This window comes from Heptranchias perlo, chromosome 6, assembly GCF_035084215.1.
Source record: "Heptranchias perlo isolate sHepPer1 chromosome 6, sHepPer1.hap1, whole genome shotgun sequence".
NCBI lineage: Eukaryota > Metazoa > Chordata > Chondrichthyes > Hexanchiformes > Hexanchidae > Heptranchias > Heptranchias perlo.
Window position 1 is genome coordinate 19,704,765 of NC_090330.1, and position 23,070 is coordinate 19,727,834.

The 23,070-nt window shown below is 41.2% G+C and overlaps 2 protein-coding genes across 4 annotated transcripts in view; one reads left to right on the plus strand and one right to left on the minus strand.

Annotated features, from left to right (window-relative positions):
• LOC137322797 (F-box-like/WD repeat-containing protein TBL1X) overlaps positions 1–3,190 on the plus strand; it is a 298,855-nt gene extending 295,665 nt beyond the window's left edge. For both annotated transcript variants that reach the window (XM_067985867.1, XM_067985868.1), the window contains one exon: positions 1,689–3,190. In XM_067985867.1, coding sequence (XP_067841968.1) covers positions 1,689–1,715 — 27 coding nt within the window. In that variant the 3' untranslated portion in view covers positions 1,716–3,190. The remainder of the gene's footprint in view (positions 1–1,688) is intronic.
• Positions 1–23,070, minus strand: part of gpr143 (G protein-coupled receptor 143) — a 244,293-nt gene that overhangs the window by 173,627 nt on the left and 47,596 nt on the right. The window contains exon 9 of one of the 2 annotated variants that reach the window (XM_067985870.1): positions 6,912–7,020. In XM_067985870.1, coding sequence (XP_067841971.1) covers positions 6,917–7,020 — 104 coding nt within the window. In that variant the 3' untranslated portion in view covers positions 6,912–6,916. Of the gene's footprint in view, positions 1–4,915; positions 7,021–23,070 lie in introns of those variants that run through there. The other variant, XM_067985869.1, reaches the window with a different exon arrangement.

Here is a 23,070-nt window from a genome sequence, read left to right on the forward strand (position 1 = left end):
CATGTTTTAAGCATGTTTTATTCCATATTAAATAGATGCTGAAAGGGCACATCCCAGTATTTTTGATTGTACTTAACAATTGCTATTGCAGTTACCAGGGAGGAGTCTGAGCTCTATTAAGCCACAATCCTCCAATTAGCTAGCTAGCACTGAAAAAAAGATGGCTATTATTGCATTTTTATATATTTTTTAAACTTAACAGGAAGGCATGCAGTAATCTTGAGTGAAAGTAAGTATTTGCAAAGAGTAAAAAGTTCAGATACAGGAAATAAATTTTGTTCAAGTCAACAACAACAACTTGCATTTACATAGCGCCTTTAACGTAGTATAACGTCTCAAGACGCTTCACAGGAGTGTTATCAAATAAAATTTGACACCGAGCCACGAGATATTAGGACAGGTGACGAGGTAGGTTTTAAGAAGCATCTTAAAGGTGGAGAGTGAGGTAGAGAGACGGAGGGGTTTAGGGAGGGAATTCCAGAACTTGGGGCCAAGACAGCTGAAGGCATGGCCACCAATGGTGGGGCAAAGGAAATCGGGGATGCACAAGAGCCAGAATTGGAGGAGCGCAGAGATCCCGGAGGGTTGTAGGGCTGGAGGAGGTCACAGAGATAGGGAGAGGCATGGCCGTGGAGGGACTTGAAAACGAGGATGAGAATTTTAAAATCATTAAAAGATTTGTTGTCAAACATAGAATTGTTTTTTTCCTAGTTTATATATTTTTACACTCATTAGGGCGAGGGATGTCAGTATTATGGAATAAAACACCTTTTTGTTTTGGGTAACATAAACCACTATCAGGTCAAGATAGCACAGCCAGACAGGGGTGCCTTAAACCTGAACACAGGAGAGCACCCCTTTCTGCCTATTTTCAATGTTTCCGGTCTTATGGCCTGCTTGAGATTGTTGATTTAGTGCTATTTGGTGGGCTGTTGATCCCTTCCCACTAGAAACCCAAGTTCAGACTGTCCAAACTCATTTTATGCTGAACCACTAAGTCTGGCAAAAAGAAAGGAGACTTTCATCCCATTAGTCTGTATTCGATTTGAACCCAAGTCCCACGGTGAAGGAAGAGATGCTTCGCTGGTAGAAGTTTGTTGAAACGCCATTTACACGAGTAAACGGGGTTTCTGCTGAACTTCTGCCAAAGTTATGGCAGCAGAGCAGGAGGAACCCCCGAGGGAATTTGTCACTAGTCTTTAAAAAAAATAATAAAAATTACTTATTATATTCATTAAAAGCAGTTGCCCACTGCAGATTGGTTTCCGTCTCTCCATTCTTTAATTTTTTTTATACCTCGATCTAAAAGCAGCCACCGCCCTGAATTACCAAAACTACACTTCCATTAGGTTGTGACATACTTAATGCAATAAATAAAAATAAACTAACAGTGAATCAAACCAAGGAAAACTACACCATGGAATGAAAGCAGCAAGTGCTCAACATGTCATTAAGCATCTGAAAGGGAAAGAAAGTTTAACACTGCAGGAGTGATTCTATGTCAGACCTCACCCAAAATGCTAACCTATCTTTCCCTTTCAAATATTGATCCACCATTGTCCAAACATTGATGTATGTATTTCAGATTTACAGCATTCTTATTTTTCCTTGCATCTTTTAAAAACAATGCTTTTTTTCCCCTAAGAATTATCAGCAATTGTTGATTTGTTTTTGTTTTTTTTCCTCAGGTCTGTGTGCTCGATCTACGGAAATAGCAGAATAGCAGGATAACAGGATGTAAGATTAGACCGGCAGTGAATGTGTGGGTGGCAAACACGCTCCTTCACAGTGTGTCAGCTCCAGAACTACAAGAACCTGACTTTTAACGTGAAATGGTTAAAACCAGCTCTCCCTGTCCATTTAATTCTTCCCCACCACCCCCCCCAAAAAAAAAATGATTTTATTGTCTGCAAGCCCCCACCCCCACCCCGCCCCAGTCCCCCCAAATGGAAACCCAACCATGTGCTGGCATTTTCCCAGTTGAACTCTTCAGCCTTGAAATGTCACGCAAGGAAACTGTGTCAGTCAATGTTTTGGGGTTTTCAACAGGACAGATGATGGCAGTTTATGTTCATGACTGAGAGCATTGTGCCAAACTGCAGATACTGTGATGTACCAAAAAAACCCAACAAAAATGGGGGGAAAAAAAACAAAAAAACAACAAAAAAGGAAATAATGTAGATTTTCCTTCCTTCATGTACTTTCCTCATTCTGGTTTGGACACTACAGTGCTGCTGAAAAGGAAGAATAACATTGTGTGCAGTCACAGTGAAATAATCTGCAACTTTGTAATAGCAACACTTTATATTTTCTGGATTTTTTGTTTTGTTAAAAAAAATGTTTTAGGGATGCTGGAATATTATGTAGGTTCCTAAAAGAAGCTTATACCAGGGTTGGATGTGAATGATTTTGTTTCTAGAAGCTGCAGGGAGGAATCTGTGGGGTTTTAAAACTTAAGCTTTTCTGAACTGCTGATAGACTTGCTTACATTACTGTGCTTCGGGTCGTGATCTTTTGAAAAGGCACTTCTTCTTCTTCAGAGAACTGCATATAAAAAGTGCTTTACATTTGAGAAGGTGAACTCGTCACCAGCTTCATACAGGGAAAGAAGACTCACGGGAAGATCCCCAGTGTATTTTTGGAAAAAAAAATAGCAAAAGAAATATTTGTAATTTTTACCTTTAAACACACACCAGACCTTAAAAGCCAGAACGGCAAACCACAAACCTAGCAGACACTTTGTTTTAAAGAAATGCGAGAAATGAGACATCTTAACACTGTACAAGAGCTTAAATTCTTTAATCTCATGCCAGGCTTTAGGTCCTTTTTTAAAAAATTTGCTAACAAAGCTGTTTAGAGCCAGGTGAGGTGCACTTTGTCTAATGTAAGGATCTGCTTTGTTTGTTCTCTGGGTTTTTTGAATATGTTCCTTGTCATATGCAGAGAGTTCATTTGTTTAAAATCTGTGTTCTGGCTTTCGTTGCTTTTATTGTCTGTGTCAGACTGTCAGCCAGACTTTGTTCCTTCTCCTTGCAGCCTCTCAGGAGTTTAGGTCAGAGGAGATCATGTGACCTTTTATGTTTCTTCTAATTCAGAATGTGTGATGTAGCTCATGTGCTCATTAAAGAAAACAAATCATCAAATCATATTCAATGTCTTGAATAAATTGCTATATTTTGATATTAGAAAATATGATTCTGTGATTTTTATTTTGCCTAATTTAAAATTATTAGCAGAAGATTTACTTTGCACGTTTATACCTGATTGTAATATTGCTAACCTATCACTATTAACCACCACAATTATTAACATAAGGACTTCTGTAGCATGAATATACACAGAATAGTGAGCTTCCCTGATTGTTCAATTATTGAGTTCATTGCCCAGTGTGGAACTGTGCCAGACAGACCAGGAAGGTCCCAGGTTCAATCCTAGGTGTGTGCTTAGCTTATCTCTGCTGGGTTGACAGTAGGGATGTTGCAATTGATTTCAATGATCCTGGGCTAGAGGGGTGGAAATCCACACCTGATTTGTTATCCAGTGAGCCTTGCTGGGAAGTGTACATATGTCAACACCAGATGTATACAGGATTAGACTTGACTGTGACACTCCTCGTTGGGCACTTGTCTAGACTCGCATATGAAGAATTGCCACTTGAGAGAAGTGCCAGAAGGTGGCTGACCTCTGTGGAACTATATTCCAGCCTGAGTCAGTGCCTTCATGATAGGCAGAAAACTTGGAGGAGAGTACTAACCAGAATAATGAAACGGCACCTGCACATTACTGATGTAAACACAACAAATGATGTATGTATGCCTGCAAGTACAATGATATGTCCATAATGCAGGTACTGAATGATTTAGGTACACATAATAAGTAATGTAGATATGGATATAAGATGTCTGATATATACATACATACAAGTGGAATGGATGTTGTATTATGCAAGTACAATGAATAATGTAGATACATACATTTATTGTACCTGCATAAATGCATCATTCATTGTGCTTGCACACGCCCATCATTTATCATGTTTGCATGAACACATACATTGTACTTGCAAACATACATTATTCATCCTGCTTACACATCATTCATTCTACTTGTATGCACATGCATTGTTCATTGTACTTGCATACTTGCGTCATTCATTGTATTTGCACTCGTACCTCATTCATGGTGGGTAAGTTTCAACTTCAGCGGGGGTAGAAATCTGATGGTATCGGATTGGTCGCCTGTTATACACCCTGTCCGGTTTTCCTCTCCATTAACTTCAATCGGGTGGGGTGTATAACGGGGCCGATCCAATACCATCAGTTTTCCGCTCCTGCTGAAGTTGAAAGTTACCCTTATTGTGTTTGCATACATTTATTAGTCATTGTACTTGCACCCTTACATCTTTATTGCAAACATACAACACCCACTGCTCCTGAATATGTACATCATTTACTGTACTTGCATATGTACATCATTCACTATATTTACCCCAACACAATAGGGCTGATTTTCCAAAAATGGGCTACAAGCAGGGACTCTCACCCAACAGTCGCACATATCTACAATTGCAGACGCACTGCCCATGAATTTTCATCCACTAATTTTAAAGGACAGAAAATCATGGGCGGCACACCCACAATTTCAGGATCTGCCTGGCAGTGAAGTTAGTCTCCCCACCAGTACAGACACATTGGAAAATCAGTCCTTATTTTAATTTTTTAAAAAAGATCTCCATTCAATATTCACTGTTAATTTATAAAAAATAATTACCATTCAATATTAAAAACTAAAAGAATCAGTGACCTATGAACACTAATGCAATTAATTGTGAGAAGTCACAAAACAGAAACAAAGTTTGTAGACTTCTAGAGGATGCTGCTGCAATAAAACACAATCCTGAGAAAAAAACATTGGTTATGTTTGCTTTATTAATCGACTGCAGCCTAGAGACAAACTCCCAAAGATTATTGTGGTGCCTTGACTCTAAAGAATATTTGAGGCAAACAAATAAAAATGACAACACCGCCCTTATGTGCTGTCACTAAAACATAAGTTGAAGGCTAGACTGCTGGAACAATGCAAAAGAAAAACTATGTAAAATGTGCAGTAAAAGCATGAACTATTACACAGAATGTGCAGCACAGAAACAGGCCATTCAGCCCAACAGGTCCATGTCAGTGTTTATGCTCCACACAAGTTTCCTCCCTACTTCATCTAACCCTAAGTATAATAGTGATAAACATAGATAAGCAATTACAGACAAAAATAGGATAGCATAAAGAGTACCAAAATTGGATTCAAGTACTTGAAAGGAAAAAATTTGCAGGGCTACGGGGATAGGGCAGGGGATTGCTGTTGCATGGAGCTAGCATGGATTCGATGGTCCAAATGGCCTCCTTCCGTGCTGTAACCTTTCTATGATTCTAAGTAAATAGAAGAAAAAACATTTCTAAATGTCTAACTCATTCATCGTTCTTGTACTGTAGGAAATGTCCAAACAACAATAGGATTACTTTGCTTTCATGCTGGATGTTTCACTATTATTGGTTAATGTACAATCAACAAATCTACATGCTTATATGTGTTTGCAAGGTTGTAATTGATGGAAAGTATTTTGTATATGTAGTTTTCACTGTTGTGTAACTAAAAGCCTTAGAGTTCCTAGCTTTCTGTGGCATCAAATGTAAATCTGCATAATACCGTTTGTCACCTCTTCAGCGTAAATTGGCGCAGTTGTGAAACCCAGAAATTAAATTCCACACGCACGATAAGTAAATGTGTTGTGGATTTCATGAAATATCGTCATTTCAGAGGAATTGCATATGGGTGGGTATCAAAGTTCACAGTAACCCATTATAAGTAAAATTTCTGCAATCTTGCTGATGTCACAAACTTAATGTTCAATGAAGTCATACATGGCATCATTGTTATAAATAAATGATAGTTTAAAAAATAACTAATATCACAGAATTGATTACTTCAGGATGTCATCCTAACTTCTCATTCAGATTATTTTCTAGTAATCATTTCCACTCATCTATTGTCCTCTCTGATGTGTATAAAACAGTAAATTTCTCTATTATCTGTGCCGAAAATAACTTTTGCAGATGTCGTCATATAAACCAATTTATCTTCAGGTTCTTTTAATGCCAAATCATGTGATATTAGTTTCATCTTCAAACAATATCAAAAAACCTCCCTGTCAAACAAGCGGTGTACTGGACCATACCTCAGAGAGAAAGAGGATCGATTTAAAATTTTAACCAATACTTGTAAATGACTGAGTCTCTGGGTTCTGGTAACATTCATAAACCATTCTAGTTTGGTCTCATAGTTAATGATGTCATACAAATTGTTCAAAAGGATTACTACTTTGTGATTAGTTTACAACGAGATTGAATATGGGAACTGAGTTCTGTATTTTGTCAAAAATAACCTCTAAATTTTCAGAATGCATACCTTTATATTTTTGCCCCTCCCAAAATTATGTCCTTTGTATTCTGCACCTCTAGCTGTTCTTCATTACAAATTACCAGTACACAGAGGGAAAATTACTCTAATTAAAAACTTTAACAATTTAAAAAGGTATATATTAATTTTTTTAAATAGTCTGGGGGTGTAATCACTGTAGTGTGGAATTCCTCATTACTTTTGCCCTTGTATGTGTGGGCATGACACGACCATATACTGCCTCAAACCAACTCAGGATTGCCAAGAATTTTTCATGTATTCCTTCCAATTTCTTATTCATGTTTAATGTGACAGACATTTTGAACAGATTGTAGACTGGTTCAGAATAGTAAGAAGTGGAACTTCAGTTAGCCCCTAATGGCTTCAGCAAAAAGAGTTTAAGTAGTTTTTTTCCAGAATAGAGTGACTTTTAAGGCTTGTATTGAATTTAGTCATCTCACCAACATTATGCCCTTTCAGTGTTTTCCAATGAGTCACCATCGGCACCACTGCCGTTGAAGTCGTGCAGTTCACTTGGCATGTTCATTTCAAATGTACTGGTCTCAGAACCTAGCAAAAAGAATGAGGAAAGTGCCTTTGTAGTGCCATTAAAATGCTGTTGGCTTTTGATATAGTACTGTTTTATTTAAACATTTTAAAATCTTTTGTAGGTGGCATCTGATTGCAAAATGTCGTCTTATGCATTTATGACTTCATTATTAATTTTAGTGTTTAACTGTAGCTAGCAGCCATGTGTTTGAAATCAAACTAATTAACACTATTGTTCATAATCCACATATTTCATTATAACCTAAGTACATTGTACTTTAGCCGTTATGTGGAAAAGATGAATAAATTGTGCATGTGGCAAGAGTTTCTTAGGTTCATGTTATTGAGGATATATTTTAAAATCACTTAAAAGCTTCTGAGGACCCAGTGGTTCAAAGAGTTGAACACTTGATTCAAAGCTGGAAGTTAAATTCTAGGAGCTGTCTCTCACTCCAATCTGCTTGCATTTGAACAAGTTTTTGTATTTCTGAACTTCTATATGGAGCACTACTTGAAAACAATGTGTTCCATATTAGCTTTGGGCTGGGGATATGATATTATTGGCCTGTTCAGACCTCTTGAATTGTGACTTCTATTAACTGATCATACACAGTGGGATTTTTGGGAGCAGTTTACAATACAGACCATCAAACTCTCCTGAATGGGCTGCAGTGAAATGGAGGAAAAATGGGAAATGCCCTTCAAATTATCAAAATTGTACATTCTAGAAATGTCAGCAAAGGAGGCTGTTCAGCAGACTAAGCCTGTGCTGCTGCTAGCTCTGCATTCAAGCTAACAACTTCAGTCTCCAATCCCTGCTCTTTCCCGATAACCTTTAATATTTCTTTTTCAAATTTTTACCTAATTCCTTCTAAAGAGCTGTGATCAGTATAAATCATCCTTTGCGATAAAGCATTCCATAAATTTAAATTTAACTTTATGCCCCCGTTACCAATTCACTGACCAGTGGAAACAGTCTTTTACTATTTACCCTCTCAAACCCTGTAATAATTTTGAACACATATATTAGATTCGACCCCCCCCCCCCCCCATTCCCCACGCCCCTTAATCTCCTTTGCTTAAAATACCAGTTAAAGCTCTAGTGGACCATAAAGACACAATTTTTTGTTGATGTTCTATAAGAGACTCTCACTGGCAAAAAATAGTCCTTCCTAATATGCTAGTTATCAAGATATCTGCAATTTAGTAACAGATTGTAAATAAAGTGTGGGAGTTTTATATACACATTGTAATTGGGTACAGAGTGGAGAGAGGGAAGGACATTTACCTGCACTTCCAGCTTTTAATCTTTGCTAGCAAAATGGTAATTCCTTGAAAACAAATCATATTAAAGAGTGCTGCTTTTTAACAGGTAAGTCCGTTCTGCATAGTTATGAAACACCACAACATTATTTACATTATTTGAATTACTTGTTTGTGGAATTTTTTAAAAATCCCCTGGAATTCCCACAGGGTTTCTTCTGACCTCTAGCTGAAAGTTTGGTGGAAAATTGGTGGAAATCCTGGAGAAACGGTGTAAGTGGCCATTGAAGCTGTTTGTATAGGGTTTCTACCAAAGTTACAGCCAGAGATCGGGAAATCCCCATGGAAATTCTGCTCCTACGTTCCTGTTTATCTTTTCATATTCAATTTTTTTGTGCATCATAATAGCATTTATCACCACAGGCTTCATAAGGGCCAGTACCTCAATCTCCATTTAAAAAAGCATCAAAATGTGCAAATGATCGTATCAGGCATTTTCCAGATTAGTCACAAACTTTGTAAAATCATTAAATAACAAAAAGCTCACAGACTGAAACACTCATTTTCAGTTTATAATATATGATCACATGGAATACACCAATAACCGGATGGAAATATAAACTATTTCTCCATCTGGCACTTTTTCCCCTTAAGATATTCAAAATTTTTAAGCAAGTTACATGATGATTATTCATTAATGATATTGATTCTGATATTCTCCACCACTGACAGTGACTGGAGAACTCCCTAATGTTAGGAATAAGAAACAGGTCCCCAATTTTGAAGAGCAGTTATTTGTAGATCTTGATTGCAACTTATGCTTTTCTATGCATGGGAGCTTCATAATTCAAGCAATGCATATTTGTTTGACAAGTTGGAGAAAATAGTGACTGTGGTACATTAGTTCCTTAACAAAACTGTTTTAAAACAGTGGCTAGTATCATTGAGGCTAACTATTTTCTGATTTTTGTTGTGGTAATTTTGACCTGATGGTAAATTAAGCAAGCCATTAAATGAAAAAAGGTTTAAGCAGCTTAATTCAATAGACCCCTATAAGTTATAAAGGAATCCGAAAGTTAAGATTTACAGAGCAAGAGGTAAGATTTTTCATGGATGAGGAGCTGAGCCTCCACCTTTAGAATCACATGAATCTAGAAATCCCATAGATCAAAGCATGGCTTGTGGAGTGTGGCTGGCTGGTTGTACACAATCTCTTGCAATAACAGCAACTGGGAGAATGCCAGAAAGTGGTTCAGTGGAATCAAGTCGATGAGCATGAACTTCACAGATATTCTGGAGGAGGACATCATGGACCCAGCCCATCAGAGGACAGGACAGAATTCTTCCTATGGTCTTTGGTGGGGATTGGTGTTTGAGATTGGTGAGAGCTGCATTGATTCTGGCATGTCGCTTTGTCTTAACAGTGTATATTATCTCACTCTTTTAAAAAAAAAATCAACCAAGTGTAATAGTACACAAATGCCGATAACACATTGCATAACAAAAAACAATACATATGTTCATTATCCATGTTAATTTTTGCGTAAAATGTTCCATTCAAACATTTAATTCAATGTTGTGTACAACACTAGGACATAGAATTTCCATCTCAAGCCCTCCTCCACAACCACCACCTTCCCAAACTACTCAGGATTGTCACCAATATGACCCTTTATTGGGCACATTAATGGCCAACGAAGCCGAGTTGCTGGGGGAGCCATGAGCAATATTCATCTCTGAGGCTGACCCTGGAGAATATCCTTGTAGTGATATCTTCTTCCTAAATTCTACTGAGGAGTACAAATTAGTGTTGGGAATAATAGAACACTTAACGTGTACTTATGACATTGCTTTCTCCATTACTTTAGTGGAGGCGTTAAGCCTTTTCATTAAAATAGAAGAGGAATGTCATGTGCTTGTATTAATCACTCGTCCATCAATATCATCTAGTAATTTCTAGGTTAGAGTTTTTAGAGCTTGTCTGTGAAGACACTTTTATTTTGTGCATCATAAAAAGAATACAATATGTTTAATTTTTTAAAAATATGCTCTTTGGAGCCAAGTTATTTATCTTTGATGCCAAAAACTAGTTACCTTTTCAAATTTAAGTAAAAAGAAAAATGTTGAAATGAATGCTGCAAGGCAGCATTGTTCTGCACTTTTAGTTTTAGAAGATATTCTGGAACTAGCTGCTGGCTCCTCATTTCCTTGTATGTCTTCATGTTTTTACAGGCATGTTTGCCCCATGTTAGATATTTATAAAAAAATCATTGGATAGAGTATAGTTTCTATATTGTTTGTGTCCCTTTAAGTCAACTATAATGTGATCATTATAGGTAGTTTGTCAAAATCAGAGATTCATTAAAAATTCTAAAAGGCCTCTAATTGCATCATAAATGATAATGAATCACAACAGTTTGACAAATCATAGCCATTTCATTTGTAGCAGAGTACATGGCAGGTTTGTAATGAAGCATTGTTGAACACAATGAGAGATATCAAATCTTGCTTCAGATGTATTTTTTAGAACACAAAATGATTGTGGAAAATAGTTGGCTGGCTTCACACATATTGTGCAGCAATGCGTCAGACCTGTCTCTAAATTGCTGTGGAAAATATGAGTTTGTGGTAATTCCAACAAAAGTAGGTTACTGCCAAAATAACCAATCAGTAACTAAGCAGTAACCAGGCAATTTCAACCTATATATTTTAATGTTGAGAGTTTTGGTGACCAGCTGTTGAATGAGACTGGCTTAATTAATGATGACTTGCATGTTAAATTAAACCCAGTAATTTAAAATTGACAAAAGTTTTATTATCCCTTTTGCTTGTCAAATTGATCAACTCCACTGTTGCGGATACCTATGGGAAAAAGTATCGGGACAGTCATATTCAACGGTGGAACTAAATCATTTTCCATAGCTGTATATTCAGAATTATGTGAAATGTTTCAGCTCTTCTTTATCTCTCAGAATTGATGTCAGTCATGGAATTCTGGCATGGATAGATAGCATAGGCCCTACATCACTCTTCATTTGAAGACATTTTTTATTTTTCCAAATGTTCATTGCAATTTTTTTCCCAGTGGCCACTTATTGGGCTCGATTTTACCAGGCCTGCGGGTTTCCGGCGGGTTGGGTTTCGGGAGCGTGGTCAACACGCTCGGTGAAATTAGTGGGTTGCCCGCGCGATCGTAGCAGGCAACACACTAATAGGAATCAATTACCTGCTCCTCCGGGGTCCACGCTGCTGGTCTGCGCGTCGGGCGGGCTGCGCATGCGCAGTACGATCTGTCAGCTGGAGGCTCTCTAGTTAAAGGGGCAGTCCTCCACTGACAGATGCTGCCACCAATGGAACAAATTTCAGCATGGAGCAGCCCAGGGGGAAGGCTGCTCCCAGTTTAATGATGCCTCACCCCAGGTATCATCAGATGATACCTGGGGTGAGGCATCATTAAACTGGGAGTGAGGAGGAGGGCGAAGACAGAGATCTTCCACCCGGCGGGCGGGAGGAAGCGGCCAGCCTCTGCCACCAAGAAGGCCTGGCTCGAGGTGGCAGAGGGGGTCACCTGCGCAACCAACATATCGCCCACCTGCATACAGTGCAGGAGGCGCTGCAATGACCTCAGTAGGTCAGCCACAGTGAGAACACGAAGTCTATCCCCTACACTCCATCTGCCACAACACTGCCCCAACCCCACATCTCCTTCGGCACCGCCAACACTACTCTGTCACATCACCCCTCATACCCACTCAAACCCCATCCTCATCTTACCTCCACCTACTCACCTCGCCAGTACTCATCCTGCCACTAACACGCGACCCAATCCTCATACAATCTCATGGCTCTATCCCATACTCACCCTCTCGTGCATCTCCCTCACGGCCAGCCTCACTCAACCTGCCACCACCTGTGCTGCAGCCACAGGGCATGCATCACATATGTGCAGTAGGCAGCGTAAGGCAAATGTTTCGTGAGCATGAAGGGGGTGCACAAGGGTGTCGGAGGGTTTGCCATGGGTGTTACCTATATTGAATTTCAGAGCAACAAACAGCACACATTATATTGGCACCACCACTGCCATGTCTCCGCGAATCCTGTCTGTTGTGTCCAATAATGCCCGCTCCTGGGTATCGCTATGAGGACCCACCACTGATGCCACCCATTGTGTTACTGCAGAGTAGGTGCAGGTGTATTTGCAGGGCTCTTCCGCGCAGACGACTGAGAGACATCCGAGGTGTAGCCGGCTGCACCCTGGAAGGATGCGGAGGAGAAGTTGTGGAGGGCAGTGGTGACTTTGACAGCGACAGGTAAGCAGTTGGTGCTGGGGCCAGCCAGGAGCCGCTCGGCATGAAAGAGCCTGCAGATCTCCACGACTACATGTCGAGCGAATCTGCGCCTCCGTGTGCAATGCTGCTCGGAGAGGTCCGGGGAGCTGCGCCTCGGTCTGTGGACCCTGTGGCGAGGGTAGTGCCCTCTGCGATGCGTCTCTCTCTGCGGTAGCCCTCCCTCCTGCTGTGCAGGTGGGCGTGCAACAACCCCGTGCTGGGGCTGATCATGCTGTTCGTCCTCCGAGGGTGTCCACGCACCACCCATCTGGCAGGTGTTGGTCTGAGGGGTTGTGCAGGGTAGGTGGGTGGTTCCTCGGACTGGGGCTGCAGTTTCGTGTCGGTCTGTCCTCTGGCTTGGCGGGGGGTGGTGGGGGGGGCAGGGGTTGCCCTATGTGACGCGGTGGCCTCCTGCGTGGGTGAGGGCTCTCCCCCGTGGGGTGCACCTTGGCACCTGCCACAGGCTGCTGGCTGCAACACGCCTGGTTGGAGAGAGACTGTTTCCCCCAGTGTGGGAAACACGCTGCGATGCAGGTGAAATCCTACACTTCCTCTTTTGACAGCTGATTCAGCTCATTAACTGACCTCAACAAGCAATGATGTGGAGATGCCGGTGATGGACTGGGGTTGACAATTGTAAACAATTTTACAACACCAAGTTATAGTCCAGCAATTTTATTTTAAATTCACAAGCTTTCGGAGGCTTCCTCCTTCCTCCTTCCTCCTTCCTCAGGTAAATGTTCAGGAGCTCCTCGAAGCCTACGCATTTATACATATAGAACAATTTTACAACACCAAGTTATGCTGGACTATAACTTGGTGTTGTAAAATTCTCAACAAGCAAGGTAATTACTCTCAAGTGGAACCCCGCTGGCTTTAATTGCCTGCGGGATTCCCACCAGCGGGGGCCACGCACGCAGCCCCGCACGTCATCGGGGAACCCGGAAGTGGTTGGGATCGCAGCGCGATCCGGTCACGTGACCTCATATCGGGATTTTCGGGGCCCCCCCCCGCTGGAAACCCGACCCTAAAATCGAGCCCATTATCTCAGATTATTTTGAAAGTATGCATTTTCCTGAGTGATTTAATATTTTTGAATTTTTTTTTTTTCCTTCCCCCCCCCACTCCCCAGTTGCTTCAAGTCATTTAATACATTTTGTTTTTTCCTTTATGCTAGTTTCAGCCCTACACAGAATTACATACAATGTATAGCACAGAAACAGGCCGCTCCACACAAGCCTCTTCCCACCCCTCTTCATCTAACCCTACCAGCATAACCTTCTATTCATTTCTCCCTCATGTTTTTGTCTAGCTTTCCCTTAAATGGATCTATACTATTCGCCTCTGCTACTCCTTGTGGTAGCGAGTTCCACATTCTTACCACTCCCTGGGTAAAGAGGTTTCTCCTGAATTCATTGGATTTATTAGTGACTATCTTATATTTATGGCCCCTAGTTTTGGACTCCCCCACAAGCGGAAACATTTTCTCTACATCTACCCCATCAAACCCTTTTATAATCTTAAAGATCTCTATCAGGACACCCCGTCAGTCTTTTTTCTAGAAAAAAGAGCCCCTACTTGTTCAGTCTTCCCTGATAGGAATAACCTCTTAGTTCTGTTACCATCCTTGTAAATCTCTTTTGCACCTTCTCCATATCTATATCCTTCTACTTAACAAGTTAGCTTGTAAGTTTTTTTATATTAAATATCTATTTCATTTTAGCCCTCTCCAATCAATGCTTAATGCATTGCCAACAATGCTACAAAGAAACATATGGGAACATGGGAATGCACGGGAGCAGAAAAGACCATTGTGGGCCACCTGGCCAGTTCCAATGTTGGTAACAAAATGTAAGAGAGAAAATTGAAATAATTGCCACTTCCAGTCATTTAGCTCTTTATTTCCTCAAGGGCTTCAAATCATTTTTTGATTTAAAAATAAATAAAAACTGAATTTGCAACCCAGAGGAGTCCATCATCAACCTTTCTTGCTAAAACTACCCACTGAATGCAGCAGAGAAAGAAACATTAATTATATGAAAAAAAAGTATCGCCAGGAATTTATATGAAGCAAATGTGATGCTTGAGTTAGTTTCATGCACTGAGCACCATTTTTTTCTTGGTTGATTTACTTGGTTTGTTTTCATTTTTCACTTGTGTTAATTATTGTTAGGAATAACACAGCACACAAGCCTGAACCAGGTGATACTAGAGGAGATTTTCTTCCATCAGCATGAGATCGTGTGGGTGCAGTGAGGATTGGGGGTTGGGAGGGGTGCAGGGAGAGAAGGGATCCTAAAAAAAATAAATTGGAGCAGACACCTATAGAAGAAACCAACCTGATTTTGCTCCATTTAAATTAAATCGAGCAGTTTCCTTTACTGGTTTGTGCTGTGACCTGCCTGATTTTCTGTTATTTGCTGCTCCCAGACAACGCAGTACAGCTGGGCACAGACCCAGGAAGATCTCCCCTAACTTATTGACGGAGAGCTGTAGGAGATTCCCTTTTGTGTATTTTGTCTTTTGTAACTGAAGGGATAGAATTGAAAAGCAGAGAAGTTATGTCAAACTTGTATAGAACCTTGGTTCGACCACACTTGGAGGACTGTGCACAATTCTGGTCTCCATACTGTAGAAAGGATTTTTTAAAAATATTCGTTCATGGGATGTGGGCGTCACTGGTGAGGCCGGCATTTATTGCCCATCCCTAATTGCCCTTGAGAAGGTGGTGGTGAGCCGTCTTCTTGAACCGCTGCAGTCCGTGTGGTGAAGGTTCTCCCACAGTGCTGCTGGGAAGGGAGTTCCAGGATTTTGACCCAGCGACGATGAAGGAACAGCGATATATTTCCAAGTCGGGATGGTGTGTGACTTGGAGGGGAACGTGCAGGTGGTGTTGTTCCCATGTACCTGCTGCTCTTGTCCTTCTAGGTGGTAGAGGTCGCGGGTTTGGGAGGTACTGTCGAAGAAGCCTTGGCGAGTTGCTGCAGTGCATCCTGTGGATGGTGCACACTGCAGCCACTGTGCGCCGGTGGTGAAGGGAGTGAATGTTTAGGGTGGTGGATGGGGTGCCAATCAAGCGGGCTTAGGAGCAGGTGCAAAAAAGATTCACAAGAGTGATATCAGAACTGGGAGGTTATACTTATCAAGAAAGGCTGAACAAGCTGGGGCTCTTTTCTCTTAAAAAAAAGATAAAACTGAGGGTGACCTGATGGGGGTCTTTAAGATAATGAAAGGGTTTGATAAGGTAAATGTGTTACAAATTGGATAGCCAGGTGGTGAAGGATAGAATACTAGACCCTAGTCTTCAGTTGCTTCCATGCCTTTATTCACAGAATTCCACACCACGCCCTAGATCAGCTCTCTTATAAATGGAGACAAGAGAGTTCCCAATTGATACGCACCACCTGATTACAATCAACACTAATTGATATAAATCAAATGGATACAATTAACAAAATGTAGAGAAAATCTTTCCACTTGTGGGGGAGTCCAAAACTAGAGGTCATAAATATAAAATAGTCACTAATAAATCCAATAGGCAATTCAACAGAAACTTCTTTACCCAAAGAGTGGTAAGAATGTGGAATGTGCTACCACAAGGAATAGTTGAGGCAAATAGCATTAGATGCATTTAAGGGGAAGTTAGATAAGTACATGAAGGAGAAAGGAATAGAAGGATATGCTGATAGGGTGGATGAAGTAGGGAGGGAGGAGGCTCACGTGGAGCATAAACACTTGCATAGATTGGTTGGGCGAATGGCCTGTTCCTGTGCTTTAGTTCCAGTGTAACTCGATGAGAATAATGACTCAATACTTTTCCACTTTGCTACTGATACAGCCATTATTCTTGTAGCTCAACAGAGCAAGAAAATAGCTTATAGAATAGCCTTTCCCTGATAGAGAGTTACAAGCTGATGGCCGGAAATCTCAGAGCTGCTCCCACTCTGCTGCCGTAATTTCACCGGAAGTGCAGCGGAACAGACACAAACGAGAGCCCGCCACACCTTCTGATGAAGGTACAGCAGCAGAGCAGGAGCAGCTCCAAGGAAATTCCAGGCCGTTATTCCCAATGGCTTCAAATATCATAAATGGAAAGAATGAAGCTCAGGAGTTTTCTGAATACTATTTATTTTTTATTAAGAAATCTGTGTCAAGGGAGATAGTGCAGGACACCATCAGGGTTGAAAAGAGAAGACAAATTAAACTAGATGCCATTAAGATTGAGTTTTAGAAACCTATAAATTGTAGGGTGGTAGTTTGGAATTCTACAGATCTGAGATCCTGGAAAGGAACACTTAAGGAATACTTATGTTATCTGAGGAGATGGTCAGAAGGTCTGATGCAAGACCTAGGGTACTGCTGCTGATATGAAGGTGAGAGATTTTTTTCAGCAGCAGATTATTTTACATAAACCAAGTAACATATAATACCATATTAGTACTGTGCATCAGGTTCCTGAATCCTGATGGTTTCTGGCACTCATCTAGTCAAAACACAACTTCAGTTACAGTGAAGCAGTAACTAAGCAATCTTAACATTGTCATTATAGAAAAGAAAGAAGAAGAGTCAGAGAACTTTAACTCCAGAATATTAATTCAAAATCATTTGCAATGATCTCACCCTTTTTGAATAATTGATTAAGAACAATAGTATATTCTTTCAGTTAACAACTAAACCTTTAGAAGTATTTCAGCCCTAATGTGAGTTCATTACAATGGAATACAGTATGATATTTTTCAGTAGGATTGCCAGATCTCGCCATGTCCATTGCCATGCCATGGGGTAGGAGAGGAGTGCGGCAGCAGCAACAAACATGGTTTCAGTTTAATTAGTTTCTGATGGTAAAAATTAATCAAAAGACTTAATTTATCTCTAATTGTTGTACCCACACATTGAGATACAGAAGTGGAAAAAATGTGCTTCCATTGAAACAAAAACTTTTGTGTCCAGTTTACATTTTAGAAAGTTTCTGCCCTAAAGCGGCAGTGTTTAACCCTACTTTTCCAACTGCTTTTTCCAACCCAAAAATAAATGAGTATTTAATTGTTTGACTGTTGTTTAAAAAAAAGAGGTCTGAATGTTCCTTGTCAGATTTGTTGCATGGCTATTTGATTGATTTTGCAGCATGTAATGTACTAAAAAGGAAATGAAACTTGATTTGTTAGTTGAACTTGTACTTTCAATTGTACAGATTTACTTGATTGTAATGGTGTACTCCAAACCCATTAAACATTTAACATTTCCATTCACACAAAATGATGTCTGTTCTAACAACAGAAACATGATATTACTATTATATAAACCATGTAACATATAATACCATATTAGTGATGTGCAGTTTAAGTTACTGAATTCTGAAGGTTTCTGGCACTCTTCTAGGCAAAACACAACTTCAGTTACATTAAAGCAGTAACTAAGCAGTCTTAACATCGTCATTATAGAAAAGAAAGACTAAGAGTCAGAGAATTTTAACTCCAATGAATGCTAAGGTTTTATACATTCAATACGAGTTCCAACCATTGAACTAATTCAAGCCATGGTTGTCCCAAAGGCGCGAATCAGCGGCCACCAGTAAATCTGCTTCGTTCTAAAATGTCAATTTTGCACTTGATAAGAGTAAACCCCAAATTAAAATAAATTCCCCAAATTAGAATGAATGCCTCCTAAATGGACTTTCTTCACAGTGGCAGCCATTTTCATTAGTCAATGAGGGTGAGTAATAAGCTGCTATTCTACCTGTGTTTTGCCCTAGTCTTATCTGTGCTGTTAGCAAGCTTTTGGTCACCCCATCCAATATCTTCTTTGGTTCGGCCTCCATATTTGTCTGATTACATCTCTGTGAAGTTCGTTGGGACATTTTTCTATGTTGAAGGAGCTATATAAATGCAAGTTGTTGTTGTTAGTAACCCGAAACAAACAAGGATGAGAAGGAAAAGAAATGTGATGGTGAGTCGATGTAAATGAGGCCCAGCGTTAAATGGAACCAGGTCGTTCACTGCAGCTTTAGGGTGGGGCCAGTTTATTTTAATGGCTGGGCCATATTTATATTGCAGCTGCCCGCTGGAGGCAGCTCGCCATCTTTGGGCCTGCGAAAATCGGGCGGCCCAGAGGTCACCAGGTCAGCAGTCAGGTAAATCGTGAGAATGAAGTTCGGGACTCAGGAGAGTTCCACGGGTGGGAAGTGGGGGGGGGGGGATGGGGAGCTTTGTGTGAGACCTGGAGGAACACCTTTGCTCCTCCTGGCCCCACAAGGAAAACTTGCACCTCACTGCTTCTTGCCGGCCAGGTTTTACTGAAGCCCACCGCAGATGCCCCACTCAATAGGCCGCTAAAGCTGCATCGGGGTCTTAGCTAACTGATAAAACCCTGATTTCGATATATTTATGAGGCTCCCGGCTGAGAAGGCGGCAGCTTTAAAATGGCCGCGGGGCGGGAAATGATTGGCAAGTGCAACTCTTCCATTTTAATTCCATTTCTGCCCACTTCCGCCTGGCAGAGGGAGTTAAAATTCCCCCTAAAATCTGTAATCTGATGATACCACAAAACAGAAATTTACCTCCAGCACTATACTGTTCCATGCTACAGCTGAAAAGCTTGCCTACAGTCACATCTGCTGTACTATTTTTTTGGAGTGCCAGTTTATTTAGCGATAAAGGTTAACATGGCTTCCAGCTTTGTTACAGACATAGATTTGCTATGTAAGGGGAAATTTGACATTTAAAAAAATATTTTTTGCTTTTGGACCAACAGGTTGAATTAATGTGAGATTTTGACACGGTGCAAGATGGCTACGAAATATGGGAGCTGTTAATAAAATTATGTTTTAAACTAAGGTCTGCAATATTCCTTTGTTATTTCTGCACAAAGTATACTTTTAAATAAAGGGCAAAATTATAAACTCAATTTACAACATTACTCTTTGACAAAAATAGCGTTACTATAAATGCCCATGTATTTTAATTTTTTTAAATGTTGATTTGAGAATTTAAAGTTAGTTTTTCCCATGGAAATGGACCATTCAAAATAAATTTCATTTTTAAAAATGATAAAGCTGAACTATAAAATAATTATTAAAATATTTGAATCAAATCAATAGATAGCTTTTTGGCAACCAAAGATATTAAGGGATATGGGCCAAAGGCAGGTATATGGAGTTAGATCACAGATCAGCCATGATCTTATCAAATGGCGGAGCAGGCACGAGGGGCTGAATGGCCTACTCCTGTTCCTATGTTCCTATAAATGTATGCTGGGACAATCATAAAGCAGTGAGGTCTGGTGTGTGGACATCATCATAAAGCACATTGCCAAATAATCCAAACAGGCAGCAAAATCACTATCACTTTCTGTTTGTGATATCAATGAGAAGATTATTCAAAATATTTTAAAAGGGGATCTTATGAATAGATTTTCTATGGAGTTCATTCAACTATCCCACACTTCCAGCAGAGAACCACACATTAAAGGGAGATGGGACCACAGCATTCTGAACCGTGCTCCACTGGAAGTATGGAATCGGTAATTTTATCCTTGTTTGAGTTACCGCAACTCTTAGTACCATGGCTGAGAATTTCCTCAGAGCAGCTCCTGCTCCGCGGACTGCTCTAACTTCACCGCAAGTGCAGCAGAAACCACGTAAGCGGGTTTTCCCACCGCACTTCCGGCGGAGTTAGGCGGTGGAGCGGGCTCAGCTCAGAGGAAATTCCCAGCCCATATTTGCTATATTATTTGTGGTAAATTTTGTGCTCGTCAAGGGAAGGCTTGCTGTTAAGGGGAAATGGAACACATTTCACATTTTGGACATCCAAACATTGGGAAAGCATAGTTAGCTGCCAAATGCCTTAACCCTAACCATAGAAGAGTATTCCCTACAGTGCTCCAATGTTACATTTTCCATACCAGCTATCTTGGAGTGAGGCTGCCAATATCCTTTTAACTTTGGTGCTGCTTTATGCTGTAGTATCCAAACCGCCAAGAACTGAAATGGGACGGCCTACGTATATTTCACATAGTTCCCTTTTACAGTGCATCAGCCTGGGCTGGATTCGAACCCTGTTCTCAGACATTACTGCAACTTTAATTCATAGAATCGTAGAAAATTTACAGCACAGAAGGAGGCCGTTCGGCCCATCGTGTCCGCGCGCCGGCTGAGAAACGAGCCACCCAGCCTAATCCCACTTTCCCGCATTTGGTCCGTAGCCCTGCAGGTCACGGCTTTTCAGGTGCACATCCAGGTATTTTTTTAATGAATTTAGGGTTTCTGCTTCTACCACCCTCTCAGTCAGTGAGTTCCAGACCCCAACCACCCTCTGGGTGAAATAACTTTTCCTCATTTCCACTCAAATCCTTCTACCAGTCACTTTAAATCTATGCCCCCTGGTTATTGACCTCTCTGCTAAGAGAAATAGGTCCTTCCTATCCACTCTATCTAGGCCCCTCATAATTTTGTACACCTCAATCAAATCACCCTTCAGCCTCCTTTGTTCCAAGGAAAACAACCCCAGCCTATCCAATCTTTCCTCAGAGCTAAAATTCTCCAGTCCTGGCAACATCCTCATAAATCTCCTCTGCACCCTCTCTAGTGCAATTACATTCTTCCTGTAATGTGGTGACCAGAACTGTGCGCAGTACTCAAGCTGTGGGCTAACTAGTGTTTTAAACAGTTCCAGCATAACCTCCCTGCTTTTATATTCTATGCCTCGGCTAATAAAGGAAAGCATTCCATTTGCCTTCTTAACCACCTTATCTACCTGTCCTGCTACCTTCAGGGGTCTGTGGACATGCACTCCGAGGTCCCTCACTTCCTCTACACCTCTCAGTATCCTCCCATTTATTGTGTACTCCCTTGCCTTGTTCACTCTCCCCAAATGCATTACGTCACATTTCTCCGGATTGAACTCCATTTCTCACTTTTCTGCCCACCTCACCAGTCCATTGATATCTTCCTGCAGTCTACAGCTTTCCTCCTCACTATTAACCACACGGGCTATCTTTGTGTCATCCGTAAATTTCTTGATCATGCCCCCTACGTTTAAGTTCAAATCGTTAATGTACACCACAAAAAGCAAAGGACCTAGTACTGAACCCTGTGACATCTCACTGGGAACAGCCTTCCAGTCACAAAAACACCCGTTGACCATTACCCTTTGCTTCTTGCCACTGAGGCAACTTTGGATCCAATTTGCTACATTCCCTTGGATCCCATGGGTCTTTACTTTTTTGACCAATCTGCCATGTGGGACCTTGTCAAAAGCCTTGCTAAAATCCATGTAGATTACATCAATTACGCTACCCTCATCAATCCTCCTTGTCACCTCCTCGAAAAATTCAATCAAGTTAGTCAGACGTGGCCTCCCCTTAACAAATCCGTGCTGACTGACCTTGATTAGTCCGTGCCTTTCTAAGTGACAGTTTATCCTGTCCCTCAGAATTGATTCCAATAATTTGCCCACCACCGAGGTTAGGCTAACTGGCCTGTAATTACTCAGTCTATCCTTTGCTCCCTTTTTAAACAACAGTAAAACGTTAGCAATCCTCCAATCCTCTGGCACTATGCCTGTATCCAGTGAAATTTGGAAAATGATGCTCAGAGCCTCTGCTATTTCCTCCCTGGCTTCTTTTAACAGCCTGGGATACATTTTATCCAGCCCTGGTGAATTATCCACTTTCAAAGATGCTAATCCCTTTAATACATCCTCTCTCACTATGTTTATCCCATCCAAAATTTCACACTCCTCCTCCTTAACTTCAATCCCTGCATCATCCCTCTCCTTATTAACAATAAGTTAAATACTAGCTGTATTTAACAGCATTAAACAATGTACAACACAACAGTCCGAGATAATTTCCCCCAAAACAGTAGCTTTCTCCATTTCCACGAACAATAACTTTCATTGACTGATGCCAAAATTTGTCACAGGACCGATAACCTTCATTTACTGACATCACATTGAACAGCACAAGGAGCTTGGGCTCGATTTTACCGTCGGGTTTCCTGTGGGTTTCCAGCGGGGGGGCCCCGAAAATCCCGATATCCAGTCACGTGACCGGATCGCGCCGCCATCCCGCCCACTTCCGGGTTCCCCGATGACGTGCGGGGGTGCGTGCGTGGCCCCCGCTGGTGGGAATCCCGCAGGCAATTATAGCCAGCGGGATGCCACTTGAGGTTATTTATTTTGCTTGTTCAGGTCATTAACTGACCTGATTAAGGGACTGTGTGTGATTTTGGGGAAACATGGGACTGTTTCACACACTGGGGGAAACAGTCCTAGTTGAACTGGACGTGTTGCAGCCGTCAGCCTGTGGCAGCTGCAAAGGTCCATTTGACAGGTGGGGGGGGGGGGGGGGGGGGGAGACCCTCACTCATTGCAGGAGGCCGCTCTGTCACTTGGGACAAAGTGTGGCCTCCACCACCCCCCTCCGGACGGTCAAAGTCACCAACCTGCACACTCACCCCGGGGTCCGGAGGCATGTGCCTACC